The sequence below is a fragment of the Nylanderia fulva genome, unplaced genomic scaffold (genome assembly GCF_048542155.1).
Source record: "Nylanderia fulva isolate GAGA-0341 unplaced genomic scaffold, ASM4854215v1 Scaffold1, whole genome shotgun sequence".
In the NCBI taxonomy this organism is placed as follows: Eukaryota; Metazoa; Arthropoda; class Insecta; order Hymenoptera; family Formicidae; genus Nylanderia; species Nylanderia fulva.
Window position 1 is genome coordinate 4,721,537 of NW_028189192.1, and position 14,479 is coordinate 4,736,015.

Below are 14,479 nucleotides of genomic sequence, written 5' to 3' on the forward strand. Positions count from 1 at the left end.
TACGATGCGCACAATTCAAGTTGCACTTAAAATCTTCCTCTCTTTATACATTTCTCTTTATTTCCGCTGCATACAATTTCTCTTTTCTCATTCGTCATTCGCGGACGAAGCAGAGGAGTAATTTTAATTCGAACGCGTCTCTCTCTCACGACTTTTCGTGAATGGATCGCGCCGTCTACAGATGGCCATTTAATTTTTCCGCTCCTCGTATTTTGCATAATGGACTCTTCAGCGTTGCGTGGCGTCTTCTTCGCCCTCGTGTGCGGCGAGCAAGAAAAGTGATAATTGCCTGTGCTAATCGCCCGTTTATTTTGAATTTCATTTCAGAGACGAAATACTCGTTTTCACGTGCGTAATCTCGTGTCGGAGTTTTCCAGTCTTAATTACTTCCCGCAGCGCGCTACGTCGAATTACTTGCATTAACTGCAGCACTTAAAAGTGTCCGCGTTCCTGCGTCCATTTCGGGTGCATCGAGTGCTCGACGAGACATCAGGAGACGCAAAAAAATTGTTAGTCAAATCTACGTCGACAATATCGCGTTGCTTTTAAAGGGTTATTGAAAAACTTTTGCGCAGCTTGCTATATTCCGAATCGTAAACGGCTGGAATATGAAGGGAGGCCCGGAATGTCCCCTCGGGCAGTTTATCGTCAAGTGTTTCCGATCGATTTCTTTATCAAACCGCGGCGTTCGAAAAAGAAGAAAGGAACGCAATTAATCGACTTTCAATGGCCCCGCAGATTGCCGGTGTTCTATTTCAGACGGATGATTAATGGAACATTTAATGGCTTCCGTTAGACTAGATCGAAAGATATAAAGCGCGAGCTTTATCTATGTGAACATTTCATATAATTGATTATAATTTATGATATAGTTATAATATACATATATTTAAAAATATAAAATTCATCCTAATTCTGCTTTTCAAATTTTACGCAAAAATCCGATCCCTAACTACTCCAGTAATCTCTCAGTGATTAAAATGATATATGTTTAATTACAATAGTTCCTCGATTTTATACATCGCGATTATCTCGGTACCATTTCGTACGATAACTTCAAGACGTTTAAGGGCATAAAATTAAGGACCTATAAAGACGCGAAACGCTTAATTGGACAGGAAAGCTGCCTCTCTGATTGCGAATGCAGTTTGTAATTCACCTGCCGGGTCCTGAATTGATATCAATGAACTACCGGATTGCTATTTAGCTGCGGTCGCCAATCCAATCAAGTTGCTGTCGCGACGCGAGGGATGAGGGTGGTTTCTTTTGTGTATATATATATATATATATATATATATATATATATATATATAGAGAGAGAGAGAGAGAGAGTGCTTTTTTCTTTCGTCTTTTTAGCACGGAAACGGATCTTCGGGCGCGAAACGACGTCGGAGAATTGCGATCGTACAACTTCGCGAAATCTTATAGCTGGTCACGGATCGAGTGTTTCGCAATCCCTGTATGCGACTCGCCATCCCCGCCTCCCCCGAGCATACAGACTCTAAGCGTGAAGCCATAAACGTGAAGCGAGAAACTTCGACAAACTCGAAATGCGCTTCTCACCTTTCCGTCCTCGCCGAGGAGAGACTTCGGGGCGCTATATATCGAACCGATTTGCATTGAACAGCGAGAGGAAGCGCGGGCGTTTAATAACTTTAGCATTCGGGCTAACTGATGTTACACACGCGATTGGACGTTCCGGATCGCTATAACAATTGGAAAAGCCGCGCGATCGAGAAGTACGATTGTGCTCCGCGAACTCGCGCGCGCGTTCCCTAAGAATATTTTAATATCTGATCTCGAAAAGCGCGCGAGATCCGCTTCGGCGAGAGAGACGCGTCAGCGTTTCATCCGCGAATGTCGTTGAGTACGGTATGCAAATTCGATGCATAAGTTAGCATAAATAAGGGTTGTTCGAGAGTAGGATAACTGATTTTGTATCGAATGTCGAAAGACAGTGGAGAAGAATATACGAGATCGAACTATATCTCTCAGATATGGGTTTTCGTTCCTTGCATTTTAATCAGTCAAATGATAAATTTCACTCTATTTACGAATTAAGATATTTCGTCTGTTTCGTGCAATCACTTGATTGCCACACGGAAAAAAAAAATTAGCTACCATAGCTAAATTTGAGCTGTCCATATATTACACATGAAATTTAGTTATCATAAATTTTAGCTATGACAACTAATATTTTTTAGCTATAACAGTCTCCGTTAAACTATGGCTAAAAAATTATAGTTACCATAGCTAAAATTTAGGCATGATAACTAAATTTCAGGTTGTAATATATGAACAGCTAAAATTTAGCTATGGTAGCTAATTCTTTTTTTTCGTGCATTAATTCAAATAATTTATTTTAAAAGTCTACAATATTTGTGTCATTATTGTAAACTTATGTCATCATTTTCTGAATAATTGTTAAATAAAATCTCATTTTAGACTTCATTTCTTTCATCACATTCATCACAGACAAATTACAGAGATTATTAAATGCTAAATCACAATCACTGAATTAAATGTTCAATAGTCGTACTCGCGGGGTAGTAATTAATCCGATTATACTTGATGGACTTCCCTATCCATTGTATGCCATTATATTGATTCAAAATGTGGAATAAGCGCAGCTTGAAGACATAATTGAAAATGATAATAATATTCCCGAGCTGCAGCTTCGCCCGCATACTAAAATCCGGCTTGCTCGCGAGTAAATAAACGCTTTCGGTGTAAACTCGCGTAACTAAAACACGTCGACGTCTTGTGCGAGATATAATAATTCCCTTGGAATTAACGTCCAACGTAAGATGTGCAAATTTTAATTTTATATCATGACGTTCTAATGAGTTATAATCACGGAACATTATTATTTATCGATCTTTCTTAATCACCGTTATTATACGTGTGAATAAATTATTCAATAACTATAGAGCATGTATTATTTGTAAATATTAAATTTTCTTACAAAAAATTAATTATTGCATATACTAACAGCCCTAAGAATATTATATATATTTAAGAAAACTCCAAACAATAAACTAATTATAAAGTCGTGTATGCGTATAGTTTAATTTTTTTCCGACACACAATTTTCTCTCCTGTTTATAAACTATCTTGATTTTTCGTATTAAAGTTCTCAATTTTGTTTATCCCAATATGAAAGTATTATAAACATTATGATGGTAACAAAATATGTAATTTATATCTATAATCCTTAAAATATGGGAATACTTATAGTAACATGATCGGAAATACTGTGCATCAGAAACTTGCATCACTTTATAATTTTACAGAAATGCAGGCGTACAGTAATTTGTTCATTGGGCAACGATCGTTCAGCGATTCAACTATCCCGAACAGTTGCAAGCTCTACGGTTGCAAACAGCACCGAAATGTTCTGGATTACATATGAAATCGTATATACGCGTCACGCTCGCACATGTTCAATCTGATCGACCGCGTTGAGATTCGAGCGCATTGTTTTACAGTGTATATAATTACAGAAGCAACTTGCGATCGTGGTGTATACTATATCTATACCGAGTGTCTCCAAAATATTTTCTCTTTGATTGATGCATAGAATTGATGTTTCTTCAAACAAAAAAGCTCGATGCGCCGATACATTTTAATCGAATAAAATGTGTCTTTTCTTTCGCAAACGTGTATTTTTAAAATAGAAAATTGAAAGGAATTTATATATAAATTAGCAATATATTAGTTGACAAAATCTTTCGCAGGCATGTGTATTAAATTTTATATATTTAAAAAATAAAATGATTTGAAAAGAGAGAACGAGCACCAGAGCAGAACGACAGGATTAGGATAGAGACATCGTTATAAAAGAAATATATAATTCTGGAACATCCTGTATAATGGCAAACAGAACGAGGCGTTCCGTTTCACCGCTACGGTTTGCACGCCCGAGCGCATATTAAACTGTTACAAAGTAAAATTAGTTTGATTAATTCAAGTTGTCGGCGGGCAGCGGGGCTTTGTCACCGATCTGACCGACCCGACACGTTTTGTCACGCTCGAGAAAATCAGGGTGCATGAGGAAATAACGCGCCATTCTCGCTACAAATTGCCGCTACAAATTACCCCTGTCGAATCACGCGGCTCTAATCCGGTTCATTAGGATAATAAAATCCACTTGGGAGACGCGTGACGCGATCATCGATAAATGAGGGGTGATGGATTTTTTTTTTTTTGTTCATTGCCTTTATGTGCAAACGCGAATTAAAAATATGATAACTACTTGAGAAAGCTCGAAAAGTGCAAACGTCAAACGTTTCTTTTGATAATGGAATTGATTGATTTTGAAATTGTACGTAAAAGTTTTATAAGATTGATGCGATATAGAATTTCAAGAATTGTTTTAACGCTTTATTTGCTTTGTCCACGTTTTACGTATGAGATCCATTGATTTTCATTCACTCGCAATTCTGTTTTTGTTATTGTAGGCTGTGAAATTCGATAATTAAAATGTTACTGGTCACGCGCAACAGTCTGTTATATAAAATACGTAACAAACATCACAGTATGTTGAAATTCAACTGTCAATCTTGTGGAAGAGTTTGGTTAGACATACTGCTAGCGAGTGACTAAATAATTTATCAAATTTATAAAAAATTTGTAATATAAATTGTAACATAAAATAAATTTATTGAGAGAAAATAAGAGAAGGAGAGAGAATTGTATTGCTTTCCTATAATTTATAATAAAAAGCCTACAAGCTTCCTACACATAAATCATCATACAAAAGATAAATCATAGTCTTTGGTGTTATTTAAAGAAGAATTAACATTTCTATAATATATTGCAAGCGATTTTATTGTAAAATGCGGCACAGACGCTTGAAGACCATCAACGACTCGCGATCGACCTTCGAGTGAAAAAAGGCTAACTGTCACCTGCGCCATTGGAGTATCGATTTAAATATAAAAACGATACCGGCGAAAAGATATACGAGAGGCTTAAGGTATCTTGACAGTCTTCTTCCTTTTTTCATTTTTAAGCTCGTCGCGACGTCCTATGGCCGAAGGGGTTTGTCCCATGAACCTCGGGGCTCCTCTCTTTCCCTTTTAAGCCACCTATATTCTTGCACCCTCCGTGTGTCTTGCCTGGTACACAAGAAACGTCTGCGAGTCGATTTATTTCCGGCGAGACGAAGAGAAACATGTGACTAGAGAAAATATAGTATCCAGAAAGAGCGTAAACAACACGTGCTAGTATATATATATATACACACATTCAATAAAAATATATCATTATTTCGAGAAATCTAAAATCACAATTTTGGAGTGTTATTTTGATAATATTGTACATTATTTATCTTATTCTTGATAAAAAAATATGTACATATTTTCATTTTTATATATTATATTTTTATTTTATATTTTTTATTTTTATTTTTCACATACAACATGTGCAAAAAGTTTACTTTTTAAGAAACTATTCATTTTCTATTCAGAACGCGGGAAGAGTTATTAGATCCTCATCATTTTTTTCTGGTAAAATAGATGAAAGAATCGTTAGATCGTCTCGATATGTCTGGAATGCCCTGTATATGAAATACGATAACAAGTCAATGTGCGTTTAAACGAGATGCCGAATCGATGAGGAGCAAATTCCCGCGTTTTAATTAAATTCCTTTTGCGCAGACACTGCAACGTGACAATTTATTTAAAAATCGACATTCCCTATACACACACCGCTGCACAACTGATTTACTTTCTACGTCGTATGACGTTGCCGTGTATTTACTGTGGCTTTTCATATAATAAAAGTCATCCGCGTTTTTGACACCGCGGATTATCCAAATTTCGGACAATGATGCTTGTATGCCAAAAGAAAATTAATGTTGAAAATTATTTATTATATCTAAAAATATCTTTACTTTTGATTCATAATATACGAAACAAATATAAAAATAATACACACACATAAAAAAAAAAAAACATTTTACGCGTTGCTGTAAATATAAAAAAATATTTTTTTTATTGCTTTCATCAAATGGTGAGAATATATTGTATATGTAAAAATTGAATTTCGCGAGTATGTCATATTGTAAGATTTCAACATCCATGATGCCGCATAGAATTTAATAAACGTTTAAATACAATAATTCGTGCCGCGTGGATTAGATGAGCGACTTTTCTCTTCCTTTTTTTCCTCTCTTCTAAATTGCGCACATGACCTTACTTGGCGCAATTTTTGCCGCTCGTCTCGACGGTGTCAGAAAGAGGCATCGCGATGGCAAGCGCCGTCGAAAGTCGTAAAAATGCAAATGCACATCTCTCTCGGAAAAATTGCCAGCTGTCGGACGACAGCTCCAAAACTAGCCTAGGAGCCGATGAATCCTCCGGCTTCTCTGTGCCGTTTTAAAAGTTATGTACCTCTTGAGGATTTTGAGTCGTGCTCCTCAATTTGCAAAGATGTATGTCATATAAGCGAGAGAAATATAACATTTTCGATAAAGCCCGCACTTATGGAAACAGTGAATATATGTATATTTGACTATAGAGTATGTCTCTCAACTTTGTAAAGTATGCGCTGCTGCAAGAGAGCTTTCGAAGCGAAAAGAGTACCGAGTACTAGTAAACTGAGTTTGGGCAGTTGAATATATTCGAATGGCTCGACTCCTCTCCATTATGCCGCGTGATCGATGAGGTAACAGAAACGAAGTGTAATTAAAAAACACACTTCACGTCGTTTCCTTTTTTTCCCTTTATTTCGGAAATTACCCGCTATTAGACAGCATAAGCGCATGGTAATTTACTCTCTCGTTACTAATTACTGCTACACTTTTCCCGTAAAAATGTTGACATTCTCGTTACATTATAGCGAATGCATAAGTCACGTTTGTGTGTTGAGAATGTGTCCGGGAGTGTCTAATAAACGAAAATTTATCCTCGCGCGACGCACCGTTGGTTTATTTACCGTAATTTCGTCCACCGGACTGTATACCCAGACGAAATGCATACACGTGTCATTCGGTTTGTAATTATAATCCACGGATCTTACACAGGGTCGGAACTGAGTTCATTTTTTGGATAATTATTATACAAAATAACGAACATATATATAATTTATACAAAATATCAGATATTCCAAGAAGCATAACGTTTTTCAATTTGTTAAAACGTTAAATTATTTTAATCATATGCGCAAAGATGTATTTATAAAAATTTTATAATTAAAAAAAAAGAGAAACATAGACATTAATTATAAATTTTAGTTTTCTTTATTAAAAAGAAAAAGTGCGAGAATAAAACCGTTTTTACGAGCGTGTCTTTTATTGGAGACCTTATGTAGAAAAAGGGCAAATTTAGTTTGCAAATACGTCGGATTTAAAATCTTCATGTGTGGTCTGGTTTTTATCCAATTTTATGCGGTGAATCTCTTCCCACGTGAAAAGTATTAATTATATAAATCTACTAAAATTTACTAAAAGGGTATAAGGTCATTCGGAACATTGGGCTTTTAAAACCCCGCGATTGTTATATTTCACGTTGGCGATGCTTTCAATTCGTAAAAAAACATACATTTATTACATTCGCATAGCCCAACGAGGATGCCACAGTGAATATATCAGTTTATCCTCTAAATAATGCGATTTTTCGTTACTGGAACGACGGAATGAATTTTATGAGTGTAAAACCGGAAAATTTTTATCGGGTATAAAACTGAATATCTGGTAGGAAGAATACGAATACAACTGTAAACATAAAAATATATTATACACGCAAGAAAGACTTAGTAAACTAAATTGATATAAATTAAGTAATTAATTAATTTAAAAAAGTAATAATTTTGTAAAATAGTTATTTTCTTGAAGACTATTATTTGTTAGAGTTTTTAATTCTCGTGGTATTGCATATTATTATACACCTAGTTCTGCTTCAATGAAATGTTCAACGATAACGTTACGTGTTTACAGAATGTTTCACACTCCGCGGGATATAACGGAAGTATGTGTACCTAAGCAGAGGATCCGATTTTTTTATCGTAATTTATTGGCTAATCGAAAACGATCGAAGGGAGCATGTGACATAATCGCGTTACATATAATAATGGTGTGCCGGATATCAATTAAACTTTCTAACTACTTTCGCAACTTGAACAAAAGCCTGCATTTATCTAGCTATTGTTAGCGATATAAATTGCAAGACCAGGGCACGATGATGATGCGGGCTATCTGTCTCGAAGCGTTCAGTATAGTCCCCTCTTTTTCAAGGCCGATACTGATTAAACTTTCCTTAATTTCAACGGAGTATCGAGATCACATTGTGTACGTCTTGCATTTATGAGATTGAATAATAAAACAACTTGGCGAAGTTCATTATTGAACGCCTATCAAAGTTTCTTAGGAGGCAAGAAATCCTATAAGGGCGAGCAATATTATTCATACACGGTAGTGTAGGCTAAACATTTCGTATGCAAAAGTTCCGAATTTTACACATACTGCACACATGCGTATTTTATTTATTCAATTGAATAACCTTTTTGCTTTCCAGTTAATAGAAACAGCATTTACATGCAATCGCAACGTTTGGTTACAAAAAGGGAACATTTTCGAGTGAATAACCGCAAACACGATTGTTCGTGCATTGCAATTCCCTCGAAATGGCAATTGAATTTTTTTGCGGCCTATTCGACAAAGGCCATATTTATTATCTCGTTAATTTTAATCCCCTGGCCACGCCGTGACCCAGTATCGCGTATACCTCGACGACAATGATTTACGGCGCTTTTCCGGTGCAATAACGGTAGGGTATATATACATATATCTTTATACATATATATAATACGTGAATATTGCTCGATTTGCATTTCCTCTAATTTTGCGCTTGATATAAGTAAATATATGTATATATACAATAAATATAAATATAAATATAAATATAAAATATCTTTTTGTCAGATGATTTCGTTAAAATCCAAGAAATATCAAAAATTTTTTTCGAAAAATTGACGCTCGAAAAACATTTTTATCGAATCAAATTTCAAGAGAAAACTAACAGAAATGATATTTCACATTTTCCATGAATATTTTCAAATTAATAGACAGAATTTCCGCGCGAGACTGGAAATTCATTGGTAAAAGCAAAGTACCAAAGAGCCTTTACGTATCTCGGGTATTCGCGGTTTTATTGCGGTCACTGTTGAACGAACTCTCCTTAGGATTCTTCGCGAGTAAAACCGCGTATCGTACCATTTGAATTCAACAAGTTGATAATCTGCATCATTGCACTACATCAACTTGGCAATTAAGTACTTTCAATGGATACATTAGCATCATATATCTAAATGTATGAGCAAGCTGAATAAACAATCGTGTTTGTGCATAATACGAGCTTTACGCGCAAATTAAACTAAAGTTAAAGTGCGTTTTACTTACTTTACAAGTACAATAAGCCGCTTTTTTTATATATCCGAGAGAGCCGTCTGAATGCTCTTACAAAATCAATTTTCTTAACAAGTAGTCGTGTATTGCATAACTCGAGAGACCAATTTTGCGATATTTGATGCTATTGATTGTGATAACAAACATTTGATTTTCTTGACGAGGTAAACTTTTTGTTGGTTAACCTTTAGCTTTTCTACGCGTATCTTTGACCAAATTTTGATCTAAAACGCATCAATCAACGTCGCGCTGTAAGATCGACAAACTCCTTATTACCTCGACGATGAAACTTAGAACTAATGTTCTGTAGGATTAACCCTTGCCCGGCTGTTGTTTACCGTAAGGGCGACGAAGCAAGAAACTGAAGAGTTGCGGGATCGATCGACTCTTCGGATAATAAAAAAAAATAAAATAATAAAAAGAGGGAGATAAATACGCGCAAAGAGAATAAATAAATATTAAGAAGATTAGTACTAAGCGTAACCTCTTTTTACGATATCCGATTAATAAGATTCCACGGTGCTATATGAAATTGAAATGGCTCGCCTGAAAAAATAAAATCTCGAGCGTATTATTATGCCGATCGGTATTCGGAGGTGATTCAGTCCCGAATATTATTTCCACAGGCTTAATCGCTAACAGCCGCCCGACCAATAAATCGCCCGTAATTTAAGCTTTAAGCTCCTCACGGAATTATCTATATCTACCTCCGCCAAAGTTGCTGGATTACCTCGACGACCGACTCTCTTGTGCATATACTGAGAGTTCTGCGTTACCTTTTCTCCGCAAGTTCTTTGACCAATTTAGAACCAGTTTCTCCAGAGCGAAAATTTAACCGCGCCCTTTTCCGTGACTTTTTAATGCTTAATATTGGGAAACTGAGCCTTAACTGAAAACCTTTCATTAAGAGAAAGGAATTCGTTTGATATGAAATTCGAATGAGGAATAAACATTCCTCTATTTATTTGCGCTCAACATATTATACGCCAACACCAATTTTGTGAAAATATTTTGTTGCAGATAATGGGCAAATGGTACGTGGTGGAAGTATTGCAACACAGAGAGGATCCTTCGAAACCACACAGTGGGACGTATGCCGTTGACATGTGTCCAGTCGTAATGATGAAATCGGCCAATAACTATACCTTAAAGTTATTGTGGACCGAGGAGGCCGGGAATGTGGAGTACACTTTCACAATACCAGAAAGTAACAAAAAAGGCTTTTGGCGAACCACGCATAAACAAAATGGTAAGATTTCGTCAATTTTTACGCATGCAGCTAATTAGTTGAATATTTTTAATTTGCACAACATATACATTTTGATTCATTATTTCTTTGCCGTTTTCTTTTTTTTTCAGTTTTTAGATATGTATTGATTAATAATAATAGTAAAATGCAAAAATGTTTTTTACATTTAATTTTTATTAGGAAATTAAATAGCAAAAAGAACAAAAAATTAATAGTAATTTAACATCGCAATAGAAATTTAATTAGGTAAATGATGGCTGTTTCAATGTATGAATTATTGAAGTGAAATGTATTATCGTTGATGTGCAAATTAATCCATTCATATATTAGAGATCCGTGTAATTAACCAGATAAACGAGAGAGAAAGAGAAGAGAGAGAGAGAGAGAGAGAGAAAAAAGAGAAAGAGCGCACATGTATTGTAAAATTTATATAAAAATTAATCGTGCAAAATGTGAAATTATAATTAGTAACATTTGGAGAAATTGGGACAACAATTTCAACTTTTAGATAAATCGATAAAAGGACGAAGATGAGCTTTACTTCTTTATATCTTAATCGAATATCTCAGCATTCCGCTTTTCTCCACGGTAAGTTCCAAAGTATCATGACCGTTTTAATCAGGAGACAAGTTACGTTCGTTACGTAATTGATTTTCTATGTTACACAGTTAGATGAATTAAAAACTCCTCATGATAAAATTGAGATTCTTAATTTTTCAATCATGCTCGAGCAACGTTCTATCGATGTTCTTCTAAGTGTCTCTTTAAAGACGAAGAAATGAAATTGTGATAAAGAACTTTTTCAGAAAAAATAATCTCTTTCGTAAAAAATACTTGTAAATTTTGCCAGTGATCCATATACTTTGTTAGTTTTCGAATAGTATTTCCTTCGTCGCTTTTGCGGGAACAAAATTAGAACTTAGCTTTTGCCATGAAGGAATTTTTCAATTTGTTTCAAATTGCGACGGAAACGTGTTGCGCTGTTGCGCGTCGCATTCTTGTTCCTTTTTCTTTCTCTCTCTCTTGCGTATTCTGGATTTTATTGATCCATTGTCTATATATCCAAAGAAATACATCAGCTAACAACTGAAGAGAATAAACTGGAATTATTTTTCGTATATATGGAATATTATTTTTTCCGCTATGAAAAGTCCACTACAAAAATTGAAAAGTCTAAAATTGAATATTTATGTATATATAAATTTATAATTACGACATTTTTTAAACATATGTATGTATTTTAAAAGAAAAACTATACACACGAATATTATGTATATATTAAGTAATGATCATGACATTTTTTAAGCATCTGTATTTTAAAAGAAAGATTGATACAGAAGTATTGAAATATTTAATAACGAGTTTTTTATATAATTGTATTCATAAATAAAATTATGAATAAAATTATCCCTTTTTTCTTTCACACGCAAGAGTTTTTTTTGACGGCAAGAAAATAGACGAAGAATTGAATGTACTTTCGAGGATGATTATTGTAAGTCGAATCGAGTAACCGATCGCTTGCTGGGTAGATAATCAAAAGTTCTGGGTAACTTCTCGCGGAGGAGTAAATTAGATTAACGATTCGGCAGACTTGATTGTACTTAAAGTTACGTCGTCATTAGAGACATACCATTAGTCTGGCGACTCTCAGGACAATTGATATGCCTTTTGAATGGATCGTTAAACAAGGACGAGCATGAGAAAGGAAATCTCGATATCGTGAAAAAATCAATTCCATTTTTATGCTGTAACAAAATTCGCATTGTGAGCCTCGCGAGAAACCTTAAACGCGTAAGCAATCGTTGACGATCAAAGCAATAGATTGTCTTCATAAAAAGAAAAAAATATAGGCTATATAGCATAAAAATAGAGGCTATATATCATTTTAAACGGGTTTCCTTTTATGTTATTTTTTGATCAATTGTATTTTTCCTTATTGAAAATTGATAAAACGATATTTTGCCGAACAGTGCGAGTTATTCCAATGCATTGGAAAAATAGGAAGTAAAATATAGAATAGTATTTATATATAATACAATAGAATTGATATAATATAATAAATATAAATAAAAAAATATATAAATATATATAACAGTAGAATAAATAACTATAATACAGTAGAGCCAATAATAGAATAATTTGAGATATATGTATAAAATAGAAACGAAACCAATAATAGAATAATTTGAGATATATAAAATAGAAACGGAACATCTCACATTCGGACTAACATAAATAGAAAGATGATGACACCAATAAAAAATAAAGATCTTAAAAAAGAAAGATACACGAAAATTAAATTGGCCCAACAAAATTATTTAGCTCGCTGAATACTTTATTCAAGTCTGACCTCTTTGCTACATTTACATTTGCTGGTCAGATTAAAAATACGGATTAAAAGTTTGTCTAAAAAAAAAAGAGTACAATATTAATTTGGTATTGGAATAAGACGTAAAAATAGTGTTCGTAAAAATACTGTTCAAAACTTGTTCAACTTTTGTAAATAATCGTTGCAGAGAATCAAATTTACGAATATTTTCTCCGGATATTGTTTCAAAGAAGAAACATTATAATGATTTGTACATTTTTTGTTATACTGAAATTATTGAAATCAGCCAATAGAGCATTATGCAAATTATTTGGGAGATAATAATACACTTGTATTATTGATCATTCATACCAAATATTTAAGTTACACGGAGAGAATTTTCTCTTAGAATTTATCCTGAAAATCATGGTAATCATAAGACAATATAGTATTAGAAGAATTTTTCTGATTAATATTCACTACTTAAAATATATTAATATATACATAGTAGAATTAATCGAACATATTTTATATCTTATTGTGGGAAATATATTAATATTTTTTAATAAATATTTAATCAGAAAAACTTTTATAAAATTCTTCCAATACCATATATTGTCTCACAAATACCATGATTGTCAAGGTGAATTCTAAAAATAAATTCTGCAATGTGTTAAATAAATATACGAGATATTAAATAAAATACACGTATACATCAGAATGAACATCTTATAATCTGATATCGATGTAATTCGTTGGAACACGATTCGCTGATAATAATTAAAATCTGAAGCCGCGGATAACGATCTTAATGAGTTCGTGAAATCGTCCGTGTGATTATCGGTTAACCGTCAGTCGAGGTAAGAGATTCAGTCAGTAAAGTCGAGGCATCCAATTACGAATGCCTGGTGTCGTAAAATGACGGGAGAACGCGAAAAATTCGTCGCGAGGTGCCTCCCTGCTTCATCCCGCGAGGAGAAAACGTTCGACGACGCGGAAAATAATTTTTCAAAAGTCGCATGGCCATCTGCTCTTTTTAATTTCTTTCCGGCCGACTCTGCAAGTTCTTCCTATTTCTATCCCCCGATCCCGGAAAGCATCCACTCTCTCTCTCTCTCTCTCTCTCTCTCTCTCTCTCTCTCTCTCTCTGCGGCCTGTCCTCGCTATTCTTCGCTATCGGAGTCGACAGCAAATACGGGATCCGGTATATAATAGCGCGCTAGCGAACGAGAACGTACATAATGCGGATTGAGGTTTACGCGAGTTCGTTTCAGTTCGCTTGCCGAAGCATATTAATCCGAAAACCGAAAACCGAATCGGTTTCCGGCTGGATAATATGCCTCAGCATGGTGAATCTGTAAGGGTTTGCTCGATTGATGTATGGACATTGTTTGTAAAGTCGCTTGAAACTTGGGACAGCATCGGGAAACGTCAATGTCCAAGTTCATTCTCATATTAATCCTTTCACAAATCTCTCATTAAGAAAACTAAAAATATGTGTCTCTCGTTAAAGGGT

At 34.6% G+C, this 14,479-nt stretch overlaps 1 protein-coding gene across 1 annotated transcript in view; it reads left to right on the plus strand.

Moving 5' to 3' along the window:
* LOC114928334 (uncharacterized) overlaps positions 1-14,479 on the plus strand; it is a 61,652-nt gene that overhangs the window by 36,099 nt on the left and 11,074 nt on the right. Inside the window, exon 2 of the mRNA XM_029299448.2 lies at positions 10,427-10,655. Within this exon, the coding sequence (XP_029155281.2) occupies positions 10,427-10,655 (229 nt within the window). The remainder of the gene's footprint in view (positions 1-10,426; positions 10,656-14,479) is intronic.